Source organism: Microcaecilia unicolor, chromosome 8 (assembly GCF_901765095.1).
Source record: "Microcaecilia unicolor chromosome 8, aMicUni1.1, whole genome shotgun sequence".
Lineage (NCBI taxonomy): Eukaryota > Metazoa > Chordata > Amphibia > Gymnophiona > Siphonopidae > Microcaecilia > Microcaecilia unicolor.
The window spans coordinates 10,954,225-10,967,697 of NC_044038.1; the positions used below are offsets into that span (position 1 = coordinate 10,954,225).

A 13,473-nucleotide genomic window follows, 5' to 3' on the forward strand; every position below is an offset into this window, starting at 1 on the left:
GCACAGATGATGCTTGGTTGAATTCCTTTGCATTTGGCATAGGCAGTGTTGGGGGTGGGGGTTGGTTATACAACTTGGATATATTTATTTATTGCATTTGTAGCCCACATTTTCCCACCTATTTGCAGGCTCAGTGTGGCTTACATTACACCGACTGGCAATCGCCATTATCAGAATGAGAAATACAGAGTGGTATTGCATTAAAGTTCATATGTGACAGAGTACTTTAAGCAGTCAGGTCTAGAGAGTTCATTTCCGGAATGAGAAATAAAGTGGTATTGCGTTAAAGTTCAATGGTGACAGAGTAAATTAAGCAATCAAGTATCGAGGGTTCAGTTTTGTCCAGCTCTGGTATAAGTTTCGTTATCTGTAATTTAGGAACGATCATTGTGGTATGCCTTTTTGAACAGGTTGGTTTTTAGTGATCAGACTGTTATGACTGTTGGAAGGGGTTGGGGGAACAGGCAGGGGATAGGGAAGCCTTGTGGGGCCCTTATCCAGGTATGGGCAGCTCCTTGAAGTCACCTAGGTGCGCTATAATTCAGTGGCAGTATCCAAATAACTAAGCAGACATAGTTAAAACTACATTTTATGTGGTCCTCCTTGCCCAGCTGGTTATCTGGGTACCAGCATTAAAAATTGGCAGCACCCAGAACTGAGCTGAACTGAGTGTCCCCTTCCCTGCCCAGTACCAGTATCCTCTTGGGGATTGCAGTGGGGGAAACACCAGTATGGTGATTGAGATATGTGGTCAATGGTTGGGTTACCAACTTTCAAAAAACAGTCCTCCTGCTGTCCACATCAACCTCCTCGACCTCATAGACCGTTTCCATTTATAGCAAAGGTGTGTCCAGAACCTGATCACCTTATTAAAGCACGCAAGACTGATACCAACTGACAAGTGCTCTGTTCGGGTCCTGCATCTCGGACACAAGCCTGGGGTGGGAAGAGCTAGTGGTGGCTTGGTGTCTGACTTGGTACAGCTGCTGCCACGATCGGGCCTTGGACAGGTTTTTACATTTGGGGAAGGGCATTGCCCCTCACCCTTCCTCTCCCGAGCTCCACCTATAGCAATCGGCTGAGGTTTTAATTTTCCTGTGTAAGCAGGGGTTCTGGTTTCAGACCTGAAAGGAGTTTGGCGCTCAGTCCCCAGGAGGAGGTCCTGTAGATCTTGTTGCCTTCCTTCCAGTGACCCGGCGCTCTTTCACTCAGCTGCTGATGTATCGATTTGGACTTTGGCCTTTTCAGTAGCCTAGAGCATATTACATCAGCATTTCTAAGATTAGTCCTGACTTTTCAGAGGTCTTAGTGCAAAAGCACCACTAGCGCCTCCGAGAAGTGGTGGGAAGGTGTTCTGACCTGGTTTTACAGCCTGCCTCACTGACACAGACTACTCAGTAATTACTGTGGATTCTTTTGGATTCGTATTAGGTAAATGAGACTTTTATTAGAGGTTCTAAGCTGAAAAGAAACAATACCTATAAACAATCATTACATCACTGGTCCCTACATCCAAGCAATGCTAGGAGTTTCTAGACCAGGAAAAGAAGGAATAATAAACTATACATACATACATCACTGGTTCTTACATCACCCAGGCTCTTATCAGCTGGGGGGGGGGGGCATGTTCACAGTGAAAGCCAGGAGTTTCCTAGTACATACGTGACTCACGGACGAGCTCCCAACTTCACTGACAGAAACTCCCTTTTTTTATTAGGCTTAGAACTCATATTCAGAGCTAAGGAAAATTACAGAATGCTTGAGAATTTCTCTGTTTAGGTAAACAAGCCATTCTGTGGGAATGTGGTCACATGTTTCTCAGTCCAGATGGCCAGTCTGAACTCGAAACAGGCTCCACCTCTCCCTTCACTTACCAAATTAATTAGAGCTGTGTCTTATGTTTCACACAAACAGAATTACTTCTAATCAGAAATACAGACCCCGAGTGCACTGTCGGTTAAGGCAGAGTTGAAAAACAATCTTTAAAATTCACTTCTTTTACAGAAGGGCGGATCTCTGTGTGTGCCATCCCAGCCTTTAGAGGTCTTTGGTGGTTTTTTTTTCTGCTGTTTCGCAAAATTGCCTTTGTGTAATGGGGGCTTCTCCCAGATGAGATGTGAACTGCTAGTTGCATCTAATTTGAAAGCTATTTCTGCTTCTCCCCCCCCCCCCCCCACCCCACCCACCAAACTTCCATTAGGGTGATGTTTGGATCTGTATGGAGCTGATGGACACCTCTCTGGATAAGTTCTACAAGAAGGTGCTGGAGAAGGGCAAAACGATTCCCGAGGACATACTGGGCAAGATAGCAGTCTGTGTAAGTGGCGATGATGGTGCTTTCGGGGGGGGGGGGGGGGGGGGGGGGGGGGAGGGAGGGAGATCTCCTGCCTTTCTGCAACGAGGGTGCTAGTGCATTTCAGGGCCTGCTGGGATTGTTTTCTAGGGGAGCGAAGGGCTGTGCATTTTTAAGAGAGAGAGAGAGTGGGATTTTATGCATTGTAAACAGGTTGTGTTCCTAGTGGGCTCACAATTTAAATTAAATTAAATTATTTTTTTTTTTGGTACCTGGGCAATGGAGGGTTGGTTAAGTGACTTGCCCGGAGTCATGAGGAGCCGCACAGTGAATTGAACTCTGTTCCCCTGGTTCTCTGCCCATTGTACTAACCATTAGGCTATTCCTCCAGTTTTCTGAAGATAATGAAAGAAAACTGAAAAACTTCCTGCAATGAGATTCCCCCCCCCCCCCCCCCCCCCCCCGGACGGCTTCCTAAAGGAAAAGTCCATAGACCATTATTAAATGGACTTGGGGAAAATCCGCTATTTCTGGGATAAGCAGTATAAAATGTTTTGTACATTTTTGGGATCTTTCCGGGTATTTGTGACCTGGATTGGCCACTGTTGGAAACAGGATGCTGGGCTCGATGGACCTTTGGTCTGTCCCAGTGTGGCAATAAATATGTACTTTATGTACCAAAGCGTGACAAGTCACAGTGTACTCTGTATAAAGAGAAAAGCTGTACTTTTTCACCGTAATGTAGAAGTTTGTTGGTTAAGCTGTATCCCTCTATACAGACAGCAAAGAGCAATAGGTGGGATTCTTGCAGTGTATAACCCCCTCCCCCCCCCTTTCCTGCCATAGGCTTCCATCTGGGATCACATACGCCTGGATTATCTTCTGATAAAAAATGCACAGGCAGACAGGAAAAGCTAAGTCCTTGGGCCTTTGTGAATAGGGCACAGTGACCGAGCTGCTTTGCTGAAATCGTGTCTCAAGCTGTCTTTTAAATATTGCGGCGCTCACCGGTTCTGTGTTTTCTCCCTTCTCCAGATTGTTAAAGCTTTGGAGCACTTGCACAGCAAACTCTCGGTGATACACAGAGGTAAGCGTTGCCCTCTGCTGGTCGAAGGAATGACTGGCAAGGTGACAGGAAGATCAGTTGTGTAAAACGTGCACTTTTATGCTATCCAGGGGCATAGCCAGAGCTTGCGGTGGGAGGGGGCCAGAGCCCGAGGTGGGGGGGGGGCACATTTTAGTCTGCTGCCTCGCCGCCCTTCCGCACCCCACAGCAGCAAATACCTGGTTTCACTTAAAGGAGCGTGCAGGACATGAAAGGGCAGGGAACACGGTGGCGCCCAAGACCGGCACTGAAGAATGCTTCACCTGGCGGGGGTTATGGGACCCCCGCCAGCAAAACCAGGGGCCCAGACGAAATGTTTTTTTTTTTGGGGGGGGGGGGGGGCAGGCCCCTGTGGTCCCCTGTGGTCCCACCTAGTTACTCCACTGATGCTATCTAGTCTCAGATTTGTGGCTGGTGGTTGCTAACATCCGTAATAAATCCTGAACGTCAGTTTATGAAACAGCGTGAGCTTTTTCAAATGTTTTTATCTTAAGATGCATTTCACCTTCTGAGTTTGTGCCTCCGTGGTCTCGTTTGCTTGGGGTAACGTCTCCAAGCAGGTTAAATTTTGAGCATATTATGACCAGAGTAAACCTGTTTCCTAAGCCAGGTTATGTTGGAGATGTCAGTCTCACAGGTTTGCCGCTATCGGTGCCACAGAGTCTTCTGTTGACTTTATAAAGTATAAGATATACAAGTCACTGAACTGAGGTTCACTTGGAAATTCTTTTTAATTAGTCCAGTGGCAGCCAGTATCTGTATCTTTCCACCACACTCCTTGGTGTCTTGATTTTATTGGTACTTCTTTTTTGATAACCAGTCGTTCCGTGGTGCTTTTCCCAAGCCTTGTTTTTTCACACACCGCTCTGAATGACTAACGGACTGGAAGAGCAGTTTATAAATTGCACCTTGTTGTGCAGTTCAGGGGTCTGCTGGTAGCAAGAGAGGCCTTCTCTCCATCACACAGCTGCAGTGATCTTGGAAGCTCCTGCCATGCTGTCAAAGTATTTCTCGGCTGAAGCAGCAGCAAATTCACCTGGATTTTTTTCCCCTTTTTTAACCCTGTCTAGATGTGAAGCCCTCAAACGTGTTGATCAACAAAGAGGGTCATGTGAAGATGTGTGACTTCGGTATCAGTGGCTACTTGGTGAACTCCGTTGCTAAGACACTGGACGCTGGATGCAAACCCTACATGGCTGTAAGTGGAGGTGGTCCGGGGTAGAGCCCGAACGAACCCGGGATCTTCTGTTTCTGCCAAAACCAAGTCTGTGGCCAAATTTGGCTGCTTGGTTTTGGAAGAAACCAAAAAAAAAAAAACCCCACCCACCCCAGGGCCTATCGTAGAAATCCCTGGTATTCTAGTGGCCGCTTCAGGGGCAGGAATGAACCCCATTTGTTCCTGTCCCAAGCCACTGCTCCATCATAATGGCTTCCAAGGCTCCCAGCAGCTATTGCAATGGAGCAGTGGCACGGAGCAGGAATGGGGGGAGGGGGAGGGGTTTGTTCTGCCCCTGATGAGGTCATTGGAACACTAGGGATTCCTAAGGTAGGTCCAGGGAGGGCCTACAGATGGTTGGACGGGATGGGGGGTGGTGGTGGGTTGTGCAGAGTTATCAGAGGAGGGGAGGAAGAGGTTTTTTTTTTTTTTTTATTTCTGCCGAAAATGCCGGTTTTGGTGCTGGAACCGAAATTCAGTTGGTCTGTAGCCCGGTACTGGTTCCACTAGGTGGTACCCTTTATGGTGGTGAAGAGGTTTGCACCAGGGGCGTAGCCAGACTTCAGCGGGAGGGGATTCCAGAGCCCGAGGTGAGGGGGCACATTTTAGCGCCCCCCCCTCCAGTGCTGCCGACACCACCTCCGCCATTGCTGACACCCCCCCCGCCGCCGCCGCCACTACCACCACCAACTTTGACCCCCGCCCCTCCCACCGTCAACCCTCCCCCACTGTCACCAACCTTTGCTGACGGGGGGACCCCAACCCCCGCCAGCCGAAGTCCTCTTCTTCCTTCGTTCTGTTTCTGAGTCTGATGTGCATGACGTCATACTCAGAAACAGAACGAAGGAAGAAGACCTCAGCTGACGGGGGTAGAGGTCCCCCGCCAGCAAAGGTTGACGGCGGGAGGCAGGGTCAAGAGGGTCATTGTCGGGGGGCTCCAGGGGCAAATCTACGGGGGCCCAGGCCCCCGTGGCCCCACGTAGCTACGCCCCTGGTTTGCACTGGTTTGGCTGTGCTGGAAGAATTTGTGATGGTTATAATTGGGATTGGGAGGCCTCAAGACTTTTCAGGGTGGTTTCGGGAGTGAGCTCAGTGGGTATCTGTAAAACAGTGGACCTGTGGAATGAACAACTCCAGGAAAGATGTAGACATTTCTTTTTTTTTTTTTTTCACTATGTTCAGATAGATGTGGCATCATTACCAGGGTAGATGAGGGCCCAACGTATTTAGAAAAGAGGATGCTCCTCCACTATTTAGCAGGGCCAGTAATTCAACGAGCTGTGTGTTTAAATTCTTACAGCCTGAGAGGATAAACCCAGAGCTAAACCAGAAGGGATACAATGTGAAATCCGACGTGTGGAGTCTCGGGATTACTATGGTATGTGAACGCCAAGCTGCCTGAGCGAGAGGTGGAGAGGTGTTTGCTCAGTCTCTGAGCTCTTCTGCATGTGCCTTTAAAGATTTTAGCAAGGGGGAGTCTTCTCGGGGCTGTTGCTGTGGGGTCCAGTGAGCACCTCTTGACAGATGCTTGTTCTGCTTTCACATGCCCATGAACCTGCTGTGTACTGCCGTGAGTGTAGGAAATGCATTTATTACAGCTGTAAGCGCTGGCAGAATTTGCCTGTGTGTGTATGTTCCTTGCTAAGAAGTGTGAAGACTTTTAACATCTTGCCCCTGGGGGGAGAGGGAGGGGGGGGAGGGAAGAGGAGGGGGGACGATGCTGAGACATGCACCGCCGACATTTGACCATATGGGAATGGCTTTAGTCTGCTAAGGATATTGATATGAACAATAAAGCTGTATGATTCGTGGTAAAGATGGAGATGGTAGATGAAGGGCTATGAGAAACAAAGCCCTGGGCAGTAGGTCGTGCATATAAGCTACTGCCTCAGGAGGAAGAATGTTCTTAATCCCAATGTCTTGAACGAATGCCCTATGGATGGTAGCACTGTTTGAAACTGGCTTGAACATAGCGGGAAGGGAAGGGGGGGAAGGGGGGGGGACGAGTGGATGGGAGGGGGACGGGGGGAGGGAGGGGGGGGAAAATAAAGAAAATGTTCACAAGCTGATTTGAACTAGCATATTGTTACTTGGTTGAATATCTCTCAGTGTATAACATGTTTAACTGTTGTTGCTCTTAATAAAAAAGATTTAAATATAACATCTTGCCCCTCACCTCCTTCTCCCCAGCTTGAGATGGCCATCCTGAAGTTCCCTTACGAGTCCTGGGGAACCCCCTTCCAGCAGCTAAAGCAGGTGGTGGAGGAGCCGTCACCCCAGCTCCCAGCTGACCGATTTTCCAAAGACTTTATGGATTTCATAGCACAGTGGTGAGCACTGGACTGACTTTTTTTTTTTCTCTTCCTCTAGTCATAATGGAATGAGGACCAGAAAAGCTGCGGCGATTGGATCTCCAAAGGATCTTTTCGCTCAGCAAATTAATCTGATATTGGCTGTGATTTGACTATGGAAGTTCTGAGACCCACCTTATTGTGCACTAGCAGAGCAAATCCAGACTATGACTCAGATGGGATTAATAAAAGTATTTAAAAAAAATTTACAATAAAATTGTATTATTTCTGTTCCAGCTTACACAAGAATTCAGCAGAGAGATTGAGTTACCTGGAGCTCATGGTAAGTTGTCGTTCTTGGTCAGTCTTTTATAGAAGGGTTTTCCTCTGAACGGGCAACAATATGGCCGTCCCGTCTAAGACAAGACAGAAAAGCAGCAGTGTGACAGGAGTAACCTGGTTATGGTCGCTTAGACTGGTGGTTTGATATCAAGAGATCACCAGCTTCCGATAACTAGGCCGAGGCACTTCAGAGCATACGTTGATGAGGAAGCGTTACACCTGGGGCCTAGGCTTATCCTTTGGCAGTGGTTTCGGCCCAGTCATTGGGGCGTACCCAGACATTTGGGTTCTCAGGATATCCACAGTGAATATTCATAAGACAGATTTGCATACCAAGAAGGCATTCAGATCTGTCTCCTGCATGTTCTGGAATTCGTTCCAGAGAATGTGGTAAAGGCGGTTAGCTTAGCAGAGTTTTAAAAAAATGGAAAAGTCCATAGACCGTTATTAAATGGACTTGGGCGAAATCCGCTATTTCTGGGATAAGCAGTATAAAATGTTTTGTACTTTTTTGGGGGGGGTCTTGCCAGGTATTTGTGACCTGGATTGGCCACTGTTGGAAACAGGATGCTGGGCTTGATGGACCTTTGGTCTGTCCCAGTATGGCAGTACTTATGTACTTATATGTTCGTTGTGGATATCCTGAGAACCTGACTGAGTTGAGAAGTGCTGCTCTAAGGTATGAATGACCCCTCCAGGGACAGCCCATGGCTGGCACTGGGGGAGGGGGGGTCCACTTTTTCAGACCTTGCTATCAAACATATAAATGGCGAGTGACCGACTCACTCGCAAATGCGCAGTAGAGACTTCCCTCTCTGTCCCGCCCCCGCGTCAATACGTGATGACGGGGGGGGGGGGGGGGGACAGAGAGGGAAACTGCGCCGCCGAGGTTGCTGCCGCCACCCCTCCACCCGGCCCGGGCCCTCTCTTCCCTTCTGAACTTACACATCCATTCGCCGAACGCAGCAACGCACATCAGCTGAGCTGCACTGAGCCCTTCCTTCTTTGCCTGTGGCCCCGCCCTCCTGTGACGTAACGTCAGCGAGGGCGGGACACACACAGGCAGAGAAGGAAGGGGCAGCTCAGCTGATGTGCGTTGCTGCGTTCGGCGAATGGATGTGTAAGTTCAAAAGTAAAGAGAGGGCCCGGGCCAGGTGGAGGGGTGGCGGCGGCGACTTCGAGGGGGGGGGAGCGGTGGCGACTTTGCGGGGGGGGAGGGGAGCGGTGGTGACCGCGGGGGTAGGAAAACCTCAATACCAGCCCGTTTTTACGGGCTCAACGGCTAGTAAATAATATTTTAAGACATACCACAAGTTAATACACATTTTAAAAATGGATCTGGCCTTTGTATAGCTGGTCTCCTGTTCCTGTTCATTATGGATTTGGATGGAGCTATGGAACTTCTAAAACCCAACTCCAGTTGGCACAAAGTAATAGCCTGGCTGCCAGCTGGGGGAGGCCATATACTGAATTCCTCCTAGATCTGAGAGCTGACATGTGGCTTTACTGTACTGACAAATCTGCAGACTCCAGTGTCCGATGGTGTCATCTGCTCGATGTCTTCATTCCATGATTTAAAAAGGTTTCTGACCTTGTTTTTTTTGTTTTTTTTTTCAATCGCAGGAGCATCCGTTCTTCAAGTTACACAACACCAAAGACACTGATGTCGCCTCCTTCGTGAAGGAGATTCTTGGGGATGACGCGAAGGAGATTCTTGGGGATGACGCGAAGGAGATTCTTGACGCGAAGGAGATTCTTGGGGATGACTGTAATTGATGCTCTTCTCAGCACCCTCCCTCCATATCACTGTATTGTAGAGTTCCCTTTGCTTGGATTCTCGATTCTCTGGTTTCTGTGCAGTGCAATGAAAGGCAAAGGAACATATCTGAAAGATCCAAGTTTTTTTTTTTTGTTTTTCCTGTGGTTTTCATAAGTCTGTTCCCCTCCCTCAGAGCCTTTAGTAATTCAGCTGCAGAGCCAGGGGTATAAGGTGCACCAGGTGGAATGAGAGAACCTTAAAATCTGGACCAGTATCATCTCTATAAGGTTCTATGCCAAGCCTAGTGAGGCTTCCTTGTGAAACGGTTGCTTGTGCGTAGCACCATTGGGACGTCACCATTGGGTTCATTCGGCCGTGGAACTTGGCTCTCCACAGATCTTGGCAATTGCTGTGTTGACGGTGGTCAGTGTAATGACCCCTGTAGGCAAGTTTCACACATTCTTTGTTGATGTGGAAGAAATAGCAAATGTTATTTTAAACATGTATATATTTATAATGAACTATTTTAATTGTTCAGGGTTTTTTTTTTTTTTGGGGGGGGGGGAAGTCTCGCGTTTTATTTTTGTTGACTTTGTAATCTGATGATATAAGAGCTTCTATGCAGGAGCCCTCCGTGAATGAACTGGTTTAATGGTGAAATATCAATAATTTTTTTTTTTTTTTTTGTGTGTGTGTGTTTCTGCATTTCTAGTTCTGTAACTTCATAACCGATGAATTTTGTATCTGGATAGAGATTCAGTTCTTCTGTAATTTGTGTGAAGTGTTCCAGCTGGTGACTAGCAAAATGAATTTTGAAGCCAGTTCTGATTTTTGTAGCTGAATATTAAGAGTGGAACTGTGGTGAGGATCAGGAGAGGTGCAGGGGACAATTGATTAGCCCTCATTCACTGTTACCCCCTCCGTTCTGCCTGCCATGGCGATTTTTTTTTTATTTGAAGCTTGTTCTGGGGACGGAAATGCTGCAGACAGACGTGAAAAGCTCAGTTGCAGCCTGGATGGGATTTAGCCTCTTGGCACGTCAAATGCCAGCTGTACGATGCGATGACGTTGCAGTGGATCAGGTTGTCCAAGGCTACTGGCAACCTGTTTTCTTGTGTCTCGTAGAACAAGACACTGCGCCAGTGTTGGGTCCTGGATTTGACTTCCCTTGCAGACGTTTGGTTTCTCTGGTTAGCCAGGCGTGGGATACAGTGGTAGCAGTGGTGAGGGACTTGGTCATGTTCCAACACAGACATTTAGGGCCAGGATGAACCACGCTAAGCGAGTATTCTACAAATGGCGCTGTGGGTGGAGCATCTTTTATTGAATACGAGCTTAGCGTACATTTTCCCCAGATCCTGTAAAAGTCGTCAAAAATTGCAGGCACAGTTTAATAGAAAAATGAGCCAATTAGTGCCCATGAAAGGCTATTTAACAAGCGGTTATTGGGACTAATTAGACTTAATTGGGGACTAACGCGCGTAAATTTAGGCATGGCGTAGAAACGGGAGGGTGTTTGGCGGAGCAAGGGTGTAGTTTTGCCTTATGCATGTAATTAGAGAATACAGGTGCTTTGTGCGTAAATTTAGGCGTGGGCATTCGCCCCATGTTTCCATCAGTAAAAATGGCGACGCCAAAATTTAGGCACGACCTCTCCGCTTATGTGTTATTCTATAAACCCTTATAGAATACCGCTTAAGTGTGGGGGTTTTTTTTTAGTGCTGACTTTTTTTTTTTTAATACACCGTTTATAGAATCTAACCCTTTGCGCCTAACTTTTCGTGAGAGCACTTGTACCCGACCGGTGGGAGGCGCAGAAATGTGGGTATCTATACCATCGCGTCTAAATTCTGGAAAGGCCCATGCCCCTCCCATAGCCATGCCTCCTTTTGAGTCAAACACTATGAAATTCAGGCGCGTATGTTTTAGAATAAGGCGTAGGGCACGTCCGTACATAGCTCCTAATTACTGCCAAATTAATTATACGTCGATCTGGGAGACCTGTTATAGAATTTGGGGGTCACCAGCTGCATTTTGGGGCACATGATTTCAGAGCTTTGGAAGGAGCCTTGGTCCATGGCTCCTTCCCCACGCCCCCCCTCCCTGCCTATTCAGATTTTAGGGGGTGCAAAACACCAGGGGATAGTTGGAAGACTGATGGCACCAGATCTCAGTCTGGTTCTGATTTGAGGCTGGAAGGGGAAATAAACTGTTTTGTTTAGGTACCTTTGCCATTGAGACCCATCGCTGCCATGAAGCATCTGCTGGAGTGCATTGCTGCCACCTCAAAATACTGGAGAAAACTTAAGGCTGGAGTAGATTTTTAATCTGTATTTTAAAATTTTCATAGGTCTTATTAGCCTAAGTAAATATGGTGTCTTACTGTTGGGCTCTCCGATGTGAGGGGGAGGTGAGGAGTGGGCCGGTGCTGTTTGCGGGTGTCCCAGGGACACTCCTAGCTCAGGTTTTCTTCCCCCACCCTCCTGGATAGCCAAAACAATGAGAAAATCACCATCCTTAACCGTTCTTTCTAGGTACTGGAACCAGGGAGGGGGAGAAGCAGGACATTTGGCTGAAGCCTCCTCCCCCCATAACATCTTAGCAAAGCAGAGTCATGTCACCTGAAGTTGAGCTTCAGGGCATCTGAAGCTGGTTAGGTCCCCTCCTTAGTTTCTGCTTTGGGTGTCACCCATACTAGCCCTGGCCGTGAAACCCCTGGTCCCCTCCCACAATAAATTATTTGTGTTCTTTTCTTTGTATTGGTGGTTGGTTTGTTTTCCTTATGTTTTACGAATGACGTTTTCTCTGGGATTGAAACACTCACTCTCACACTCACACACTCTCACTCTCACACACACTCTCACACTCTCTCACACACACACACACTCCTGAAGAGCCCTTGAAACTTGGGATGCTTCTCTCCTCAATGACTGTGCCTTGGAAATGTGGAGATCTGCAATGCTCGGGTGAGAGGGCTGAAGGTTGCTGTGCTTGGTTTAGCTGCATATCCGTTTTTTGTCAGATTAAAATGGAAAAAGGGACCCTCGTGGTGCACTTCTGAATCCAGCTGTCTGTGACTCCCGCTTGCTGATGATGCCAGCATGGACGTGTGCATACCCGACGTGAACAGCAGCGCTGCTTCGGGCTCCTGAGACGTGCACCTGTTGTAACGCTGTGAGGGGGAGGGTTCAGAAAGCTGCCGCAGTGTGGAAGCAGTGACGGAATGGGTCTCTCTCTTCCTCCGCATTCAAAGAGCGAAATGAAATTGTGTGAACTAAGTTTTCCGCCTGTTGTTTTTCAATAAAAACGAGAAACATTTTTGTAAAATTTTGAAATGGTTTTTGTAGTTTGCTTTTTTTTTTTTGTTTTGTTTTTTCTTCCAACCAAGGTTGACATGTTTCAGAAATCCCAACTGTTGGTACTTGTTCTCCATCACCATTGCTGTTGCCAGGAAGGAGGGGGGGGGGGGGGGCATTTGTGATGGAGTTGAGGAGTAGCCTAGTGGTTAGGGTGGTGGACTTTGGTCCTGGGGAACTGAGTTCAATTCCCACCTCAGGCACAGGCAGCTCCTTGTGACTCTGGGCAAGTCACTTAACCCTCCATTGCCCCATGTAAGCCGCATTGAGCCTGCCATGAGTGGGGAAAGCGCGGGGTACAAATGTAACAAAAATAAAATAGATACTATTGGAGATTCTACATGGAATGTTGCTATTCCATGTAGAAGGCTGCGCAGGCTTCTGTTTCTGTAGTCTGACGTCCTGCACGTACGTACTCAGAAGCAGAAGCCTGCGCGGCCACATTGCTGATCTGCAAGGGCCGACTTCTAGATGGAATGTTGCTAGTGGAATAGCAACATTCCATGTAGAATCTCCAATAGTAGCAACAGTGGAGGAGTGGCCTAGTGGTTAGGGTGGTGGACTTTGGTCCTGGGGAACTGAGTTCAATTCCCACCTCAGGCAAGTCACTTAACCCTCCATTGCCCATGTAAGCCGCATTGAGCCTGCCATGAATGGGAAAGCGCAGGGTACAAATGTAACAAAAATAAAATAAAAATTAAAAACCCAGATATCAAAGAAGAATCCTTTTATCAGGGTAGGTGCTGTGTGAGAAAACTGAACCCCAGCATGTGCACCTCGGGTTTTTCTTATGCACAGCACAACTGACCCAAATGGCCGAAGAATCAAGCCAGCCACCCTTTCAATAGCAATAGAAATCCTGTAGCAATTAACTAATTTTAATACATTTTAAAGGGTCCTCGAAGACCCTGACTCTTGAATAGGAGTGATCACGTGCACTCAAATCATTGGACCTCCTAGAAGGTGGATCTTGAGTGTGAATTAAGAATTCCATTGTCTTTACATTTTTTTAAGTGCTATTAAAATCCACAATATTTCTTTTGTTACATTTGTACTCTGCGCTTTCCCACTCATGGCAGGCTCAATGTGGCTTACATGGGGCAATGGAGGG

General features: G+C 47.6%; 1 protein-coding gene across 2 annotated transcripts in view; it reads left to right on the plus strand.

Annotated features, from left to right (window-relative positions):
- MAP2K3 (mitogen-activated protein kinase kinase 3) overlaps window positions 1-12,435 on the plus strand; it is a 65,763-nt gene extending 53,328 nt beyond the window's left edge. For both annotated transcript variants that reach the window (XM_030211031.1, XM_030211030.1), the window contains exons 6-12: window positions 2,201-2,317; window positions 3,329-3,380; window positions 4,469-4,596; window positions 5,915-5,992; window positions 6,805-6,944; window positions 7,203-7,248; window positions 8,871-12,435. In XM_030211031.1, coding sequence (XP_030066891.1) covers window positions 2,201-2,317; window positions 3,329-3,380; window positions 4,469-4,596; window positions 5,915-5,992; window positions 6,805-6,944; window positions 7,203-7,248; window positions 8,871-9,023 — 714 coding nt within the window. In that variant the 3' untranslated portion in view covers window positions 9,024-12,435. The remainder of the gene's footprint in view (window positions 1-2,200; window positions 2,318-3,328; window positions 3,381-4,468; window positions 4,597-5,914; window positions 5,993-6,804; window positions 6,945-7,202; window positions 7,249-8,870) is intronic.
- Window positions 12,436-13,473: the final 1,038 nt, after the last annotated feature.